At 42.2% G+C, this 18,818-nt stretch overlaps 3 protein-coding genes and 1 long non-coding RNA gene across 4 annotated transcripts; 3 read left to right on the forward strand and 1 right to left on the reverse strand.

The window, feature by feature from the left end:
• The first annotated feature begins 148 nt into the window (after nucleotides 1-148).
• Nucleotides 149-3,417, forward strand: LOC133895466 (uncharacterized). Its single transcript, XM_062335798.1, has 6 exons — nucleotides 149-316; nucleotides 1,213-1,473; nucleotides 1,580-1,686; nucleotides 1,829-1,961; nucleotides 2,054-2,248; nucleotides 2,716-3,417. Exons 2-6 carry the CDS (start codon nucleotides 1,222-1,224, stop codon nucleotides 3,082-3,084), a joined length of 1,056 nt encoding a protein of 351 aa, XP_062191782.1. The 5' UTR covers nucleotides 149-316; nucleotides 1,213-1,221; the 3' UTR covers nucleotides 3,085-3,417.
• A 1,850-nt stretch (nucleotides 3,418-5,267) lies between these two features.
• Nucleotides 5,268-7,969, forward strand: LOC133895467 (uncharacterized). The gene is made up of 8 exons (XM_062335799.1): nucleotides 5,268-5,409; nucleotides 5,622-5,827; nucleotides 6,114-6,181; nucleotides 6,589-6,661; nucleotides 6,838-6,947; nucleotides 7,030-7,131; nucleotides 7,412-7,511; nucleotides 7,654-7,969. Exons 2-8 carry the CDS (start codon nucleotides 5,744-5,746, stop codon nucleotides 7,828-7,830), a joined length of 714 nt encoding a protein of 237 aa, XP_062191783.1. The 5' UTR covers nucleotides 5,268-5,409; nucleotides 5,622-5,743; the 3' UTR covers nucleotides 7,831-7,969.
• A 1,800-nt stretch (nucleotides 7,970-9,769) lies between these two features.
• Nucleotides 9,770-10,491, reverse strand: LOC133896315 (auxin-responsive protein SAUR23-like). The gene has a single exon (XM_062336894.1). The coding sequence runs from the start codon at nucleotides 10,258-10,260 to the stop codon at nucleotides 9,862-9,864; it is 399 nt and encodes a 132-aa protein (XP_062192878.1). The 5' UTR covers nucleotides 10,261-10,491; the 3' UTR covers nucleotides 9,770-9,861.
• A 2,386-nt stretch (nucleotides 10,492-12,877) lies between these two features.
• LOC133896473 (uncharacterized) lies at nucleotides 12,878-18,382 on the forward strand. Its single transcript, XR_009905765.1, has 5 exons — nucleotides 12,878-13,018; nucleotides 13,484-14,343; nucleotides 14,446-14,495; nucleotides 14,586-14,739; nucleotides 16,957-18,382. It is a non-coding gene; the product is annotated as an uncharacterized LOC133896473 (long non-coding RNA).
• Nucleotides 18,383-18,818: the final 436 nt, after the last annotated feature.

Genomic DNA, 18,818 nt, shown 5'->3' on the forward strand with positions numbered 1-18,818 from the left:
GGCTGCTAACCAACACAGAGATACCGTTGCAATCCAGACATGTGATGGCATAGCTTTCCAGTCGCTACACAAAGTAATATCGAGTTTGCGCAGGCCCTTGGATGCAATTTTCCCGGACCGACTCCAGAGCGCTGCGACAGCGACGAAGACACCACGGTCTCCGCGGCAGTATAACTTGACGCCCCGGTCGCTCCCCACTCCGCAGCCTACGACGGCAGAGGACACGCCGCCGCCCCCCTTCGCCAGCCAGCGAGAGCGAACCGCCGCCGCGTCGGCGCGCCCCTCCTCTCCCGCCCCAGCCGCGGTCTCGTCTCAGGTAACCCTCTCCCCCGCCATTCTTCTTCGCGATCTCGCGTCCCTCTACCCTGCGGGCGGGCTGCGGCATTTGCCCGTGCCCCGCCCCCCGGATCTGGCCTCCGAGCCCGTCTTCGTCAGTGATCTCGTCGGACGGTTTTGGTTATGGATTACGGCGCAGAAATTGCGTTGTTGTCCTGCGTGGATCTAGGGGTAGGACTGGAGAGCTGCGGAAATGAGGGGCTTGCCTCGTCGCCGGGGGTGAGGTCGACGGCCGTGGGAAACAGTAAACCAGGCCTCCTTCCAAGTTCCACCGCAGTATCCTTTAGTCGAGACTCGAGAGGCGTTCCCTTCTTCTCTTCCGCGCACTCTACTTGTACTGGTAGTGGTACTGGACCGAGGGAACTTCCACTTTGCCGTGTTATGGTCAATCAAATCCAATTTCTATCCTGCTCGATTCAGTTAGTTGCGGATTTGTTTGATGCGTGGTTTGATAGGTTCCATCCAAGGTGCGGGTGCAGTTTTCCAAATTTTTGGGGTCCCCTTGAGTGTGCTAGTCATCCTAATATAAACAGTTCTGGCCTAAGGCTTGAGGAGATCTAATACTTGTGGAATGTAGTCTAGTGAGAGCTCACCAGCATCCAAATTGTGTTGGATTGGATTATCTTATGTCATTGGGTGTGCTTTTGTGATTTGACTAGCTTCAGGTATTAATCCATCTGGTGGAACTATATAACTGTAGCTTCCAACTCCATTGCTCATGAGTTTTGCGCTGCTGTTTTACTTGTTTGTTGTTGCATCGAATGGTTGACTACAGCTGTACCATCTATTTACAGAAAATGCTCCAAACAACTATCAGGAGGGACTGAAGTTTCTTCATGTTGTTCTTATCCCCTTTTCTGTCAATTTGCTATGCAGGGTGTGAATATGTCAGCAAGTGCTTTGAAAGATATCAATATTTCTCAATCAGCGGACCTAGAGAAAGGAAAAGATAATTCTGTGAAATCGTGCATCAGCAAGCCTGTGTTGAATGGCAAAAAATGTGCCAACAAGGAAGAAAATGCTTCGCTTGCTTGCCCTGATGCTGTGACTAATGGAAATGAGGTTGGAAGTGTAGATGTAGAGTACATTGATTCTGAGAATCTACTAGATCTCGCAGATGTTGACGCAAGCCTCAGTGTATGGCACAATTTTTCTTATTGATGATCTTTTGTTGGACGATTGACTTCCTTCTAGGTTGTACTCAAAGCTGATATTTATCATTTTCTATTTTTTTTTCCGACAGACTTTGGTTAAAAGGTTGGATTCTAAGGACTGGGTTATGACATGTGAAGCTCTTAACAATGTTCGTCAGTTGGCAATATATCACAAGGAAAGATTGCAGGAGCTGCTGTAAGTTGTTCCCCAGCATATGCACTAGAAATGGTTTTTTCTTTTGGATAATCCTGTTCATATATTTTGCACCTCTTATCCATGTTAATGCTTTAAAATTGTACGGTGTCACTTCTATTAATTATAACTATATGAATTGTAGGGGACCTCTAGTTCCTCTTATTGTGAAATCTGTCAAGAATCCAAGGAGTGCTGTCTGCAAAACAGCACTAATGACATGTGCTGACATCTTTAAGGCCTATGGTGACCTAATGGTTGACTCAATTGATCTGCTGGTCTGTGTTGCTTTACTCAGATGTGCTATTCAGAATTACTGTATTGATTATAAAGTCTCTCAAAGCATCTTTTCTGTTGAATGTGTGCGCAGCTGGTGCAACTGTTTCTAAAAGCTTCACAAGATAAGCGCTTTGTTTGTGAAGCTGCCGAGTCAGCTCTTGTATCGATGACAAGTTGGATCTCCCCTTTGGTGCTGTTACCGAGAATGCAGCCCTACCTCAAGAACAGGAATCCAAGAATTCGAGCAAAAGCGTCAGTGTGCTTCAGCAAGAGTGTACCTCGCCTTGTAAGTGAACGTCTCACCTGAAAATGTGTTTAGGATCACAGCTTATGTAGCACCATTTCCTATTGCCAAATCTTAATTCAATACATCTTGTAGTTTGCTTATCTGATGCCCCAAGTGCTCAATTAGACAGAGATCAATAGTTTCTGTTTTGGAGATGTAGATATATATTTTGAACGTTGAACGTCCCCATGTCATAAGGCGGAAATAGCTAGTCGATGTGTTAGGGATTTGATGGGTTGAGAATATTAAGATGGCAGATACATAAGCTGTAGGCTGTATGTTCAAAGGGCTTCACACCTTCAGCTGTATTTTCCTGTCATATTCCATAGTGCAACAGTAAATGGAGGTTGAATATATTAATTTTGCGTATTGTGGATCTGCATGCAGTAACCCCTCTTTGTTGTCTTGCATGTGAGGTACATTGTTACTTAGTTTGTTTTGCAAAAACAATGTTTCCTTTTGTCCAGGATGCGGAGGGAATCAAAGAATACGGATTGGATAAGCTCATCCAGATCGCAGCAACCCAACTTAGTGACCAGCTTCCCGAATCAAGGGAGGCTGCTCGCAACCTAGCATTGGAGCTGCAAGCGTTCTATGAGAAGTCTGAGGCCTCAACTTCTGGTGAAAATGATGGCAAACTTTCTGCCACACTAGATGCTGAATCATGGGAGGCCTTCTGCCAATCAAAGCTTTCCCAGTTGAGCGCCCAATCAATCCTTCGTGTCACCTCTACTCCAAAAGAGGGTGTTACTGTGGGAGTCACCTCTACTCCAAAAGAGGGCGTGGCTGTGGGAGTCACCTCTACCCCAAAAGAGGACGTGGCTGTGGGTTGCTAGCATAAGGAGTTAGTAGATGCAATGGTATTGCGATTTTTCCGTCCTATTCCCTTTTTGCTGTACATGCTTATGGTTGGTCCTTAGTTACACCCAGTCGGGAATTCGTTGATCATCGGTTTGAGAGTTCAGGTATGACCCGTGGTGTTAATATTGGTGCAAAATATATCCGATATAGTCGACTGTATAATCATTTGGTCGTTACATGGTATTGGTTGGTCAGGTGAATGTAGAATTTCTTCCACGGTTCGCATATTATGCAGTCCCTGTTTTGTCCTCCTGCTGTTCTTTATATTATTTACGAAGTGGCTTTTTTGTGTTTCTCATGTTGCAGAACTTAATGTTTCATTTCTATTCCTTGCAATTACCATATTGCATATTTCTGCTGTTGCTTTCGCTGTGATATTTATATGCCAAACCCTGGTATCTGTTGCCGGGCTGACACCTGGTTTATTTAGGTCGCTCGCAATGTCGAATTTGCTTGATTTGCTACTATCTTATTACTCGCATACAAGTATCTGGATGTTAATTGCTTCGCTTCTGTGCAGCATCTTACCACGATGGGCTTGTTTGGAAAGCGACAATTGTTCTCGTAATTTTTAGGGTTTATATTAAATCTGTATTGGATCCTAGCTCTCTCTATCCAAGCATTTTTTTTTCGATACAGGAAAACCCTATTTCCATTATAGCATAACGGAATTTTAGTTCTTACAGAAAGGCCTTTTCAGCAAGGAATTTAGTCTGTATCCAAACATGCCCGAACGGTTATGGGATGTTGTTCATCCCTCGTTACTCCCAGTTCTTGAGCTCTTCAAAGACGAGGAAAACTTGAATAGGAAATATTCATCACTACTGACAAGCTTGTAAATGAACTTAGCTGCCTATGACAACAAACTTTGCCTTGCCCTTTTCCTCCGATCTATAAACAAGCAAACTGTCTCTTGCCATAAGACTTTCGCAGTTTGGTCAAATGTAGGCCGTGCAAGACCAAGGGTTTGGCAATGTAGCTGAAAACACTCTCATTTTCATAATGATTCTTGTAAAATTCATGTGTATTTCCATTTTTTAGATTAATTTCATTTGCAGCTAATCGTTTCCAAATGTGCCTCAAGACGCTCTTCTCTAATCGAGGGGATAAACTGGAAAGCGGGAAAGTCAGGGGGGCGATCTGTGGAAGAAGGTTTTTTCTCCTATCATTCTCTTCCTGCCGGCGCCGCAACATCTGCTACCTCCTTCCGCTGAATTTTCTAATCGACAGCGTCCCCATCCTCTTCTTCCTCCGCCCTTTGCTGGTACTGGATTATGCGACTTGGATTAGGCTCGATTTCTTTTTGTTGTTGGGGAATAGCCTAGCTTAAATAGACGGATTGATCCAGGAGGTGAGTTTGTTCTAGGGACCCTCTCTATGCCGTGAGCCTGTGACTGAGCAACCGAATTCGAATATTTTCTCGCTTCATTTTATTCGTAGATTTGTTTACTGTGTGGTACACTACTAACAGTGGCAGATACATGACTAAAATTGATATATGATGGAGTAGTTGGTTTATGTTACTTCTTTCAGTAAAAATATATGACATTTTAAATAAGATACGGTCTCTAATATGTATATTTGATCACTGTTTTTTTTAATATATGTATAGAATATAAGAAAATTATAAGACTATAAAAATATTTTTGAAGACAAATCTACACATATGATTTCTATATTTCTCAGATAATCATTTTAAAAGTTTGATCGGATATTGTTCAAAAACGTCAAATATTTATAACCGGATAGAGTGCTAAGAGTATTAGTGTATTTATATCCAAAGTAAAGATATCTATACTATATAAAACACAAATTAGTTTTTGTGACATCTCTTCCCACACCTTTATCGTATCTAATAAAAATCTCTAAAATTTGAATAATGTACCTACTTTTGCTATCCACTTTCGTCATTCGGCATCATCGTTTCGTTACCGACTACAGATATGTGACATATATTACTAATAAAAATAAATAAATAAATTAGGAGCGGAATTAACGGATAGTTTTCTCTTTTTTATCCCATCTAAAATTGAAATATGATATCTCTCCACGTATTTATTCGACTATAGTCTCATTATATGAATATATATTCATACTTTTCTATCTTAAATTTGTGAAAGATACTAGCTCGTTTAATATTTATATTTTGATTGCAATACGGACTTACCTTATGCCTGTTTATGTGCAAATAAAGATCTCGGTCTCGGCTTCTGCCTCGTGCACGCGTCGCCCGTCACCGTGAGAGATCGCCGGGGCGAGGCGAGCCTTCGTCTACCGCAGCTCCTCCATCGACGGCAACAGTACGACAGCGCTCCCTTTCTATCCCCTATCATGTTAATTGAGGTGGCAGGCGGCGCAACCCCCCTGCCCCCCGGATCTACCACCCGGCGAGCTCTGGCGGCCGTCGATGGATCCGCCCTCATGTTGAAGGCAGAGGTCAGAGCTCGCCGGGGTGGTAGATCCGCCCCTGGCTACTAACCAAATCTAATCCATCAATCCGTGGTTCGATTAGGTTCTTTGTGTTCAGAGGGGAAGAAACAATTACCGAGGGTGCGGGTGCAGTTTATCTTCCGAAAATTTTCGGGGTTCAACTGAGCCCTCATGCCCCCACGTTGATTCCGCCACTGCTTCAACATGAGGCTCAACAAGGTGGAAGTGAACTTGAAAAGGCTGCTTGAGGCGGCTCCTCGGCAGCAGAATCAGGCTAAGCTTGTCCATGTAAGCGTCACTGATACGAATTTCTTAGGTAGTTGAATGTGCATCATGCTTTGTGTCTGTTCAATGTCTAACAGGCTGAGCAGACATTATTCTATAAGATCATTCATTGAAAAAACAGATGGGAGACATATAACCTAATATGAGGATTTTTTTTATCTTGTAAGCACGGTTACAAAAAAATGGGTGATGTAATAGTACGGGCTTTATTGTGTTTTCGTTCATGGATTTCTCTTTGATCTTTATCATTGAATGGATTGCGCGCTAGCACTGACAGCCTCCAATGTAGTATGTAACCACAGCCAGGGAGCTGTTGGAGCAGCTAGGAGCAGAAACTACACCAGAAGGGTTATCGAGGTATGTTATGTGAACATATAGCATCGCAATGCTGTGCACAGTCTGCCATCTGCGAGACTGCGACCCAGCTAATGTTTGTCAACGATCCATAACTTTAGCCAAAAAGAACAGCATGCTTTTCAACTTGATAAATGCATGGCTTCCTTTCAGATATATTTAAAACTTTTTCTGAGTTTGGGTACTCTTTCTGTAAGGATGCACTCTTTCCTGCATCATAGAACTCTAATAAGGGGATTCACAATTTCTGGGCTATTGGTTGTTTTTTCATGAACCTGGTTCAGAGGTCTTAGTGATTGGTGTAGCAAAACAAGCATATACTTATGTTAAAACTTTTCATACACTGCTAATATATATTTTTTCCGTGATCGGAAGAACATGTTCATTGACAATTCTTTTTCTTGATTCAGCATTTCAAAGGCTAAATTTTCTGAGTATTCAGAAAAGATTGAAGCACTGGCTGCAAGACTTGCTGCTTCAGTGGTATTTTTTCATTGCGTTGATTAGTTTTTTCCATTCTAATATGCTTAACGCATCTGCTAGCACTTCATAGAAATCAATGTGACCACAACATATGATGTCATCAACTTATTTATTTGATGCTTTATCTCATATAGCTTTTAGATACACTTCTTATTACTGTATTCCTGTCGATGCAGCCAGAAAATGAGAAGTCAATTGATGAAAGCAGAGAAGAAGAAAGCACTTATGAAAAAGAAAAGGTAGAAAGTCCAATATCTTTATCATCAGGACTGCGAAGGAGATCAACGTGCGTTAAATTTGGTCCCTTTTTATTTGTTTTTTACCATTACAGCTCATAAACTAAAAGATGTAAATATGTAATTAAATAGAGCTAATGTAGAGGTTGGACCAAGCCGTCATGAGAGAAAAGGAGATATTGGAGCACCTATCAGATTGGATGCAGAAGCTGAGTCTCACATTGAGAAGCATAGGTATACCATTTGTATATTTTTGCAAAGATTCTTTCCTATCCCATCCTCTAGCTTAATGCCCTCGATGTTCTTATCCACATTTTCTTTATTGTGCACGAGCAACCAATTTACAGGCCCATTTTGCTGTTTTGGAAGCTATAATCTGTGCAGTGTTTAAATATTAGCTCCCTTTTTCTCCTAATGTTTTAAGACCTTAGCATTGAAACTTTTGGCTTGCACAACATCATCAAATGAATATACCTGCTATTCTCTTACTGTGTCGGATCTTCTAAGTACATAGGAAGCTGCAAGAAGATTTGACTGATGAAATGGTTGAGCTAGCACGCCAACTGAAGGAAAGTAGTCTTATGATGAACCAGTCTGTGCAACAGACAGAGAAGGTATGCTTATTTCGTTTAGTCCTTTACAGCTTTATGTTGTTTTTACATAAGGTTTTATGTGGATAAAGTTGTTCTGTTGATACTGCAATCATGATCTCCTGTTGGATGCTTATTGAGAAAGTTCACTTATTTGCTGATGCAGATTCTTGATTCCACCGAGAGAGCTGTGGAGCATAGCTTGGCGAGCACGGGGCGGGCAACTTCGCGAGCAGCTGAGGTCTACTCGCTGACTTCCAAGACGACGTGCTTCCAGTGGCTGCTCATCTTTGTGATGGCTTGCATGTTCGTTATGGTGGTCCTGCTTATACGGATCACCTGAGACCACAGCGGTCACTCACATTCTTGTAATCACAATTGTGTTCCGGTTCTACCATGGACATAAATCTCCAGTCCAGGACTGCTAACCTCACGACAAGATCGATGATGGATAGTACTGAAAACAAGAGATCTTTCATGAACTCTTCGCGGTCCCGTATTTTGTCAACCAAGTGCTGCAGTGCCTGCCTGCTGAATGGTAGCAGCTTCAGCTTGTAGTTGGTAACTGCTCATGGATGGCCAGCGCATTGATGCTTGGTGAGTGCGGCAATGCCCTGAAGAAACTCTCCGAAGACACTGATACAAATAGTCATGGACCGACAGTTTTGTGTTAGTTAATGTTAACGTTTGGTCCCGTGGTGTGCATGGTGTGAAGGAGTGTTTTGCTTTGGTCTTGAAATGTAACCCAGAATTGGAATTGAAATCAGGCACCTGAGGCGCTCGCTTCGGACGGTGGGCAATCGGAACTCCGACCGCGCGCGGCATACACTACTGTTCCATGTACAGTATTACGAACGAGACTGTTCAAAACGTTTACAGGTCATCATGTCATAGAATGTGAGCTAGGTAGCCCACATGTATCTCACGCACACCATGAAACCTTTGCATGCCAATCTTAAAACTTATGAAGCCTAGACTAATTAAGCCACATGTATCTCACAACCCCTTTCCTACAAATTAATTTAGATCTTCAGGGAGCAAATAGATTGTATATATTAGTATGCAGTCTTCTGTTCACGTCTTGCCAGCTGACGCTGCAATGTCTCGTCTCTGATACCCTGGCCTGTATTTCAACTCTAGCGGTTTTCGGATCCTGATGGTTGTTACTTGGAAATCTTTTTTCTAAATATTTTTTTTATTAATATTATAAATTTAGGCTCCTGTTTGAAAATTCTATATAAATAGACTCTTGTTGCCCATCCAACGAGTGATTAAAAGATTTTGGCCCATTTTTCAGGTGACATTTGCAAAGATCGCCAAAAAAATTGTGTTCCTTTGCTCTTAACCTTCGAAACACCATCCAAATAGTCACAAAAACTGCTAAAAAAATAGCAGTGTAGAGAATGCTACCTTAAAGTTCTCTACAAAATTTTAGTCTAAATAATGTTGTGCATAATGAGAAGAAAAAAAGACGAGTTTTTATGCTCGGTGTTGCTAGTTGTAGTATGTCCGTCATAAGGTGTGCTCGGAGCTGGTCGTCATAGTAGGACTCGAGGAGCAGGTAGACGGGGTGGGCCATCCTGTTCAAGCATGTTAGACAATTGTTAGCAATGTTCATGTACATATGAAATAATTTAATGGAATGGTAATTCAATGACAAGTATACAATATTATAAATAAAAAGTATGAAATGCATAAGTATACCAAGTATGACATGAAACCATGAAAATAACAATAACAAATCCGAGCATGCCTAATTTTACTTGTGTATTACTTTTTCTGTTCTGTCTAGATTTCCCTTTTTTCTTACACGTCAGTGTGGGGTCCGACATCAGGCCAGCGAGCACGATTGGCCCCCAACACTGATGTTGGTGTGGCGCTCGTGGGCTCCAGTTCTTTCAAAAGTTGCATTATATATATAGCGTTTTAGTATAATTATTCATTACTGATTACATGAGTCAGAAGTGGTAATTAACTATACCACTCTGAACATTATTGTTGAAAATTATTACACCACTGCTGAACATTGCATTATATTTCCACTAAATATATACATAGAATATGAAACAAACACCATAACCGCTGAACTATAATAAAACAGTTATAAGATTAGACGTTACACTTAGGAAAAACAACTCTACAATGAGTGTAGGCACACGAGTTATCTTGTCCGTTCATCTCTCCCATCAGATATCTATATATTTATTGATTTTTTATTTATCTTTTTTAATGTAAATTTCAATATAAATAAACATACTTATAACCCATACACGTGCAACACATAAACTCTAGTGAAATTTTCCGTTCCTTCCTAGCTACCCATCTTTCATGACCAGCCGGCAACACATGTACCATGACCAGAACACCGATCACGTCAACCCACGGTCACCTGCCTGCCGTGGATCGCCACCGCCATTGCCCGGTGCCCTCTCACGATGCCGCCGCCGCACCCGACCCCCGTCCTCTCCTCAGCCATCTCCCGCTCGATAGCCTCCACGACGCGCGCGAACGCGCCGGCGTCGCACGGCAGCTCGAGCGGCCCGTCCGCCGCGTAGCAGTACGGCCCACGCGCCTCCTCGGCCTCCTCCAGCAGCGCCCTGAACAGGCGGTGGTTGACGCACTCCGTCCGGACCACGAACCGCTCCCTCGCCGCGCCCACGTACACCGCCAGGCAGCCCTCCGGCGGCTCGCGGCCGCGGGCCTTCTTGGACGAGAGGCACCGGTCCAGCAGGGCCCTCATGGCCAGCCCCTTCCTGATCCCTCTCTCCTTCATCCACGCAGAAGCTTTGCTTGCTATGAAAACAGTAGAGTGATCAGTGGTGAGTAGCCGCACTGAACTAGTGAAGGTTGCTAAGGGTGCTGGCCGATCTCTTCAGGCTCCATCACGGCCTTGACTTTATCTGCCATTTTTGCCTTTGGTGTCATTGTGAAGGCGTTTCTTGGTGCAGCTTTGTTGGTGACATCAAGAGAGATAGAGTAATGTATTGAGAGGGTGAGCAAGGTTGGTACTGTGTTGAAGTCAGGGACTGAAGAGTGATGCACTGCACCATATATATACTGCGTTATGTGGGTCTTGACTCTTGTATTGTGTGATAGTTTTAAGATTAGGAGCAGATGATGAGATACTTGGTCGGTCTGCTCCATCGTTAAATATGTGATCGAGTAGATACTTTGCACCTCGAGTCCTTGCATTGCCCTCATATTGCCAAACGGTTAATCTGACAACTTGGATCTAAGATTGTAATAGTTAATGATCGGTGAACCGTCGATCTTACAAATACATAATGAATATAGGAGATAGTCCCTCTTGCTAAATCAAGCACCAAAAGACAAAGATTTATACAAATTTTAGCCTTTCAAAAGATAATAACCCTACATTCTACGTTCTTGTATTGATCTTCAAGATAAATTACAAGTGAATCGTGACTAGTCTAGATGTGATCTACAGCTAGCCGTCCTCTGGCCCCCATATATATACGGGGGTTATCATGTAGCATCCAAACTCTTTTTCGAGTAGGATTATACCATCTTTAAATTTAAGGATAAACTTACTTATTTAAAATTCTGGAACCTCTGGGTAGTTTTTATACATATAAGACTCTTTTTTCAGATACAGTCATATATTTTGAAAATCTAGAAAACTCATAAGGATTCATATATGAATAGGATAGTCATATAAGATAGTTATATACTACTTATTATCAGTAATACTATCCTGACACGCATGAATGTTATTAATACTATCCTGACACGCATGAATGTTATTGATATGTAACTGACGATAGCCTGTCCTTGATGGACTAGATTGAAATATGGCTGAATTGAGGTACGGAGCTGAAAAGTTCTTAGCTACTGCAAAACCAGAGGTCTAATACTCTACTGGGGCAGGAGTCCGTCACCCAATTGTCAAGCCAGGTGCACCAATGGCTTAATGTCAATAATGCATTTGATCTATGCATGCTAACATCACATGATTGGCTGCAAGTTGACTTGGAGCTGTTCATAGGTGTGCTCAGCAAGTTCAAGTGAGACTCTGCAACCAAACCTCTTTACTCTAATACCTTAGCTTCAAGATGAGCTTTGCAGTTTGTCAGATTGCATATTGATTTAACTTGTCTGCCAGATTCTGAGGCCGTGCACAATCGACGTCTAGTGCCCAAGGGTTTTAACACCTGGATCCATGCATGTCTAGATCCAGCATGATTAGTTGACAATTGCTGCGTTGAATTATCTGGCGCTCGACCGATGGTAGAATACCGAACACCCAAATTCTATTGGCCACACCTTATTAGAACTGTTCATTTTTATTGAGATTCATAATAAAGAGTTATGTAAAAAATATTATAAAGTGAATGAGATAATTAACTATAGATAAGTATTAGATGTGAAAGATGGACGGTTAAGATGTGATACGAGTGCACAAGAGTATGTGTAGTTGTATTTCCGGTAGGATTTCAAAAGAGAAGAAGGCAGACTTGATGGCATCGATCGAGTAGAGGATTGCCCACACGACATTGTCTGGATCAGATTAGACAATGCGATTTACCGAGTCGTTTTTGGTGCGTTGTCTACTCCACTTTCAATTATTCAGAGAAAATCGTGCCATGGTTGAAACTTTATCGCTGTAAATCAGTGATGTTTACAGCGGCAGATGTATCAGCCATTCCTTTGCCTTTGCCTATTGACCTTGACAAAGCAGCTTGCCGGTTGCTGGCATTTTTCTATATTTTTGAATCAAAAAATTACAAATATATGAGTCTGTTCGGAGATTTTGCAATTCTATACCCCTATCGTCTATGTTTAAACAATAAAAATAAAAATAGAGCATTCTAATGCTTTAAAAATTGAAAACACTATCGGAATAATCATGATTTCTTTTAAAAAAAACTTATGGTGTATACAATGCTATAATCTAGCTCTCTAAATTTTTTTAATGCAAGCATACTTGTATAATGAGGTTTAAAAAAAGATAAATTTCAGTATCCCTAAAATTTATCTTTTTTATTTCTCATTTTACAGATTATATTTTTGTCTGAATTTTTTGAAGAGCTAGATGATATCATCCTCTACACCAATTTTTTTAGAATTTTTCATGATAATTTCAATATTTTTCTGAATTTTAAGAGTATTAGAACTTTATATTTTTATTTTTTAAAACTTTCTCCCGGCGGCATCTAGGAGTATAGAGTTACAAAATTTTAAAATAGATTACAATTTTCGGATTTAGAAAATATAAAAATAAAAAAGGCCGTTGCTCGCCTGCGCGGGCAATTGGTGACGAGATGGGCCGGTTACGGGCTGGTAAGTGGCAACTGGAGGCCCAATCCTACAGCCCACCCTCTGACCTGCCAAAGCCCACATTTGCCTCGCAATCTCCCCTGCCTCCACCACCGCCTCCACAAAAGCTCTCCCGCGCGCTGCGCCCAGGTGGCCGACCGGCGCCGGACTACGGGAGCTCGACCACCCCCACCCGCGGCCGCGATGGATTCTGCCGCAGCCCCAGCGTCTTTCCTCGGTTGGGATCTCAAACGGTGACTCCTCCCTCTGCTATCTGCCCCTCTCCCTCTTCTCAGTGCAGTGGCGACCTTGTGCCGTTGGTCGTCGAATTTGCAATCTTGCATGTCACAGTAGCTTATTCTTGGTTTGTTAGTGTGCTTCGTTAGCTTTCTTGTTCAGAAATTAGCGGTAACGTTCTCTGTTCACTGCTGGCTGCCGTGATAGTGCAGCAGTGTGCTACCTCGTGTTATTCCCACATGCTTGCCCTGTGTTCGACGGATTGCCTTAAAGAAGCTAGTGTTATTTTTGGGCATAACATTTCTCTCTACGCTTAAAAAAAAGTCTAATACCTAATCCAGTGTTCATAATGTACCTATTGAAGATCTTTTAATGCAACTTGAAGCGAAATAGCAGGGGCATCTGATCATGGCGGATTCTATGATAAAGCTATATATTGTAAGGTGAGCACTCATTGGACCCGATACTGGTCTCTCTTTCAGAAGGAGCGAGCGAAGGAAAAGATGAAAGTGGCATGGCGCACCTTGGAAACGACTGTTATAGAGATCTTCGCTAAGCATGGGTGGATATCTACTAATAGGCTTTGTGCTTAAGTTTGATTTCCATCATGTTTACTTTTAAAAGTTTGAACTATTTGTTGGATTCTCATTTACAGCTATGGCTGGACTTTATAGTAATGGATGGTTGAGTGCATATCTTATGCAGAGGCTGGAATAAAGACATTCTTTTTTTCTAAAAAGATCACTTCTGCCAGTGATAGTTTGGATTCGTGATAGTTGAGATGGCAACTAGGTATTCTTTGAATAATCAATCACAGTGCTAAGGTATGCAGCATTTATTTGGGACTCATGATGGTCCACTAGTTTTTGCTGATTCCTTGTCAAGAAGGAATTAATGCAGTATTTCTGTTCATAAAACAAACTGCCAAAAATTAGATGTTTTTTTAATATCCGGTGAAACAGTGAGTTGGTATTCGACTTTATGTTATGAAACCATGTGTGTTCAATTTTCATGAATGATCGTTGCTAAAAGTACTTAAAAACTTGTGGTAACTGTTTGTTCATCGCTTTTGCAAGCCCAGCCAACCAAGAAATCTGTTACTTTCCAGATTGTTCCTTCACCACCTTGCTCTTCTGAGAATTGAGATGCTATTTACCGTTGTGTCAGAAATTTGCAATGATTTGATGCAAATGCTACCCTTCTTGCTCCCCTTGCAATTTTGCTTCTGTTGTTAACAATTCCTGCGTAGGATGCAGTACTAACCTTTTGTTTGGCAGTAACTTTGAAGTTGATTATGAGTCAGCCATCCATTGTCTATAAAACGTTAGCTGTTGAAAAGGAGGTAATAGTATACTTTTTAACAAAGAAATCATCTTCCTTCGTCAACTCATCATGTTCTATATTTTTCCATAACTTGCGCGGTGGCTTTGTATTGCAATTGCAGCCTGACAAGGTCAAGAGGGATATGACTGTTTCTGGTAGCAACCTTGTCGTGTTAGTATTTCCATTCTGACATTTCTAACAGCTTTCTTTGCATTTTTATGTGATGTTGTAAGATTGAAGTCCTCTGATTTGTGAATTTAGGCACTTCAAAGCGGTAGAGGCCCGGTTTCTGCGAGCATCGTTCAGCGCATCTGCAGATCTTATGGTGCTCATGACAAAGCTTGTCGAAGAATATGGTGTGATGAAGGAAGGGCAATCTTGATGAACGATGATGTGAATATGTGATGCACAACCTGTGAGCATTCAGACCGCCTGCATCTTTGGATTTGCTCTATGTTTGTTAGCTAGAACTAGAACCTGCTAGATACAATATACCAAAAGCTATGATGCTTAAGCACTATTTGGAATGCCAATTCTTTTTTGCATATTCATATGAAAATTCAACATTCCCGTAAAAAGGATATATATATATTCCAGGCAGGCATGATGCATCCACCAATTTTTTGAAACCAGCATCTTCATAACATAATGTTATTCATACACACACATGGTGAGTCTAAAATGCGCATACGCGCATAGCAGCCTCGCGCTGCCCACAAGCCGGGTGAAGGCACACGCTGAAAAACATAGTTATAACATGGTAGCCACTCTAGTTACGACAACATAGTTACAACATGGTAGACACTAGTTATGATAATATATTGTTGAGTGAGTACTAATTACAACATGGTAGATACTCTAGTTACAACATGGTGGACACTCTAGTTACAACATAGTAGATAATCTAGTTGTGACATACATGATTGAGTGTGGACTAGTTAGAACATGTTGAACAATATAGTTACAACATGATAGACAACCCAGTTATGATATGCATGATCGAGTGCGGACTAGTTACAACATGATAGACACTCTAGTTACAACATGCTGAAAAATATAGTTACAATATTGCTGATTGCAACATGGTCACAATTAATTATAATCAATCAGCCTGGACAGGTAAGTTGTAATCTCGCTATGCATATAGTTGTAATCGCTCTATGTCTATAGATGCAATAGGTAGTTGCAATCACTCTATACTTATAGTTATAATCCATCTATGCACGTAGTTGCAACTGGTCACAATCACTGCTCACGAGGTGGGAACCTGCTCGGTCATCCAGTGGGCCCGCGTTGTAGGTGGGTGGAAGCAGGTGGGGCTGGTGTGCGCGTCAGAGCCTGATTGGCTGCTCGGTTAGGCACGCACGGCCTGTGCGCATTCTGCAAGTACGCTGCGAGTACCTGTAGAATAGATATACACTATATATATATATATAGTGTATATATATACACATATACACCTAGAATAATTATTCTACACCCCATCCGGCTCAGCCCACCCACGTCACAATAGCAAACCTGCCCGAGCGCACCAGAATGCACCATGTGCCCCCCCCCCGCTGTGCCTGCGCTCGCTCGCCGACGCTCGGCTCCTGCGCTCACTCGCCCACGCCCGCGCGCCTGCGAGCGTGTGCCACATGGCACAATAGCCATGCCTCACGCCTGCGCTCACATGGCGCGCTAGCCGCGCCTCGCGCGCCTGCCCGCCTAGTAGGTATCAGTAGTTTCCAGTACTGCTGACACTACTAAACAAACTACTGAATACTACTGACACTACTGGACTACTGAACTATTGAACACTGTCGAGCACTACAAAAACCTATTCTACACCCCTAGGTGTAGGGGATAGTTGTTCCAGTACCCTCAATAGTTTAGTGTTTAGTAGTCCCAAGTCCATAGTACTGACACTATTGAATAAACTACTGGTAACTACTGACAACTACTAACACTACTGAACAATTTTACTACGACTTGAAACTACTGACAACTACTGACACTACTAGACAAAAACTACTAACACTACTGATACTACTGGTAATTACTGACACAAACTACTAAACAAATGTACTACGGCATGAAACTACTGACACAAACTACTGAACAATTTTACTATAAATTGGAACTACTAAATTCTGAATTACTGACACAAACTACTAAATAATTTTACTATGATTTGGAATTACTGAATATTGAACTACTGATGACTACTGATACTAATGAATAGTTTTTCTATGACTTGAAACTACTGGGTTTTGATGGTTCGTTGTGGGATGATGGGTCTAGGACCTTTAGGTTTAATCCGTAGCTCACTCCAATTATTCCGTCATCTGTTAAGTTCGAACCGTTCATAGGACATTAAGCTGTTGCAACCATGTGATTTGTGATGTTCCTCTGAAAAGAAAGAAAGAAAGAAAACGTTGGGTTCCATTAGCTGTAAGACCTTGTAATGGTGCAAAATATAGTTTTTTCTAGACATAATGTTGCAGCTGCTGCATGATATTTTTTTCTCTCGGTATTTTAGGGTAATTTATTGTTTCCTTGCTGATAAAGGTAATCTAGGGATCGCTTCACCATGCTGCAGATAAACTCAATCGAGTAAACATGTGCTGACGTACCCTTGTTGATGTTTCAGTGCATTACACTGGCATGCACCTCGATGGAACAAAGTTTGACTGAGGGGGTGTTTGTTTGGGCTTCTAGTTAGCTTCTAGCCTCCAAAAACTAAAAGCCTAAACAAACACCGCTACTTTTGAATCCACACTCGCAGAAGTAAAAGCACACAGAAGCAATCATCGCAATGTATTTTGAGAAAGCAGCCTGACGAGTGCTTCTACGGGCTTCTGCGGGTTGAGATATGAACCTCCCCATCAAGTTCCAGCTTATTTACCCGCCTCTGCCATCGCTTATAATGGTCAGCCGGTACGTTTTTTTTTGGCTCCCCTCATCGAACTCGACTCGGGAGCTCTCGGCAGGAGAGGCGACAAGGGCGGCTAGGGTTTCGCCTTCTCCCTCCGACGAGCTCTTGGCCCGCCGACGAGCTCTTGGCCCCACAGCCCCACGGCGAGCCGTCCTCCCTCCGGCGGGCGCTGGCAGCCGGCCCACGTCCACCAGCTCCACGGCCAGCTCCTCGTCTCCGGCCGCCTCGGTGGCTTGTCGACCTTTGCGCTCGTGCTGCTGCGCGCCACCTGTCGCGTCCGAGCGTCCCCTCGGCCGTCCACCCTCCGGCGGGCGCCCTTCCTCCAGCGAGATCTGTTCCTCCGACGAGTAGTCCTCCCTCCGACGAGCCCTCGGTCTTCCTCCGCCGAGACCTCCTCCGTCCGACAAGCTTCGAGGTAACAGATCGGCCGCCCCCTAACTGATTGGTTGGATCAAGATCGGCCGCCCCCTAACAGATCGGCCGAGACCTTCCAGAACTGATTGGTTGGATCAAGATTCATCCATTCTCTTGCAAAAGGTGCCACCTTTGATTAATTTTTCAGTAATTTGTATGGTCATCTGTAATGGATGTTGTCAACCAAGATTTCAGCCTTTGGTTCTGTTCTAGCTACGGATAATTGTATGGTCATCTGCAATGGATAATTGTACTATCTCACGCTATATTGTTCTCCTAATTAGCTAATTGTACATATATCGCTCAATTATATGTGCTGACAGTATATTGTTCTCCTAATTAGCTAATTGTACATATTTGTCAAGAAGGTATATTACTCAATTTTTATGCTGATTCGATATCCTTTTCCTTTCTATTTGTTTGCAATAGACATGTTACTTTAGGTGTATGTCAATGGCAAGTTGGCCGATAGTGCTATTGATATACAAGGAGTAGATGGATCTAGTCAGATCTGACTCTGTGTCATTGTCCCCTATTGATCTTAGTTTTTTAAAAGTTTTTTCACAATCCGGTGTTCATTTAGTCTGCTTGCTGATCTGAGCTAGCTGGTGTGTCTTGAACTTCCTGATTATTCCAGGTTCTAGATTATGTTGCACTGACAGACAGACTCTATGTTTTACATGAACTAGTACACGTATACATTGGCATAATGGCATGTTCCGAAAATTTTGTAGCTTGTTGTTCCTTCATATTTGTAAAGATTGGGAAGATGTGTATACTGAACATGCCATGTATACATTGGCATAATGGCATGTTCAGTGCTGAGATTTCCTAAAGAAATTTCTAGAATAATCAAATAGAACTCTGTGTACTGGACAAGTCACATAATCTCTAGAATAATTTGTAGAATTATGAGTGACAAATATATTTCATTCTGGATGCCTGTCATTGACTCATTGTTTAATTCCTGCCATGTTTTTATTCAGTGAGATTGTTCCATGTTCAATTTATTCTTCACCTTGAGAGCTATGATCAGGGAGTGTTTGTGTGAGGATAAGGTTAAACAATGAAGCTTTTTACTGGCTGTCTCTTGGTTTCTGCCTCTTGAGCTATCTGTTTATCCCCTTGGTTTGTGCGCACTCGTTCTTTTTTGTGGAGTGTTA

The sequence above is a fragment of the Phragmites australis genome, chromosome 16 (assembly GCF_958298935.1).
Source record: "Phragmites australis chromosome 16, lpPhrAust1.1, whole genome shotgun sequence".
Lineage (NCBI taxonomy): Eukaryota > Viridiplantae > Streptophyta > Magnoliopsida > Poales > Poaceae > Phragmites > Phragmites australis.

What these genes read in the sequence shown, in the direction of transcription:
- LOC133895466 (XM_062335798.1), top strand. Translation starts at nt 1,222, where the DNA reads ATGTCAGCAAGTGCTTTGAAAGATATCAATATTTCTCAATCAGCGGAC. An exon ending in ATGTTGACGCAAGCCTCAGT is followed by an intron (nt 1,474 to 1,579) that starts GTATGGCACAAT and finishes TTTTTCCGACAG; the next exon opens with ACTTTGGTTAAAAGGTTGGA. An exon ending in GAAAGATTGCAGGAGCTGCT is followed by an intron (nt 1,687 to 1,828) that starts GTAAGTTGTTCC and finishes TATGAATTGTAG; the next exon opens with GGGACCTCTAGTTCCTCTTA.
- LOC133895467 (XM_062335799.1), top strand. Translation starts at nt 5,744, where the DNA reads ATGAGGCTCAACAAGGTGGAAGTGAACTTGAAAAGGCTGCTTGAGGCG. An exon ending in ATCAGGCTAAGCTTGTCCAT is followed by an intron (nt 5,828 to 6,113) that starts GTAAGCGTCACT and finishes CCTCCAATGTAG; the next exon opens with TATGTAACCACAGCCAGGGA. An exon ending in CTGTGCAACAGACAGAGAAG is followed by an intron (nt 7,512 to 7,653) that starts GTATGCTTATTT and finishes TTGCTGATGCAG; the next exon opens with ATTCTTGATTCCACCGAGAG.
- LOC133896315 (XM_062336894.1), bottom strand. Translation starts at nt 10,260, where the DNA reads ATGAAGGAGAGAGGGATCAGGAAGGGGCTGGCCATGAGGGCCCTGCTG.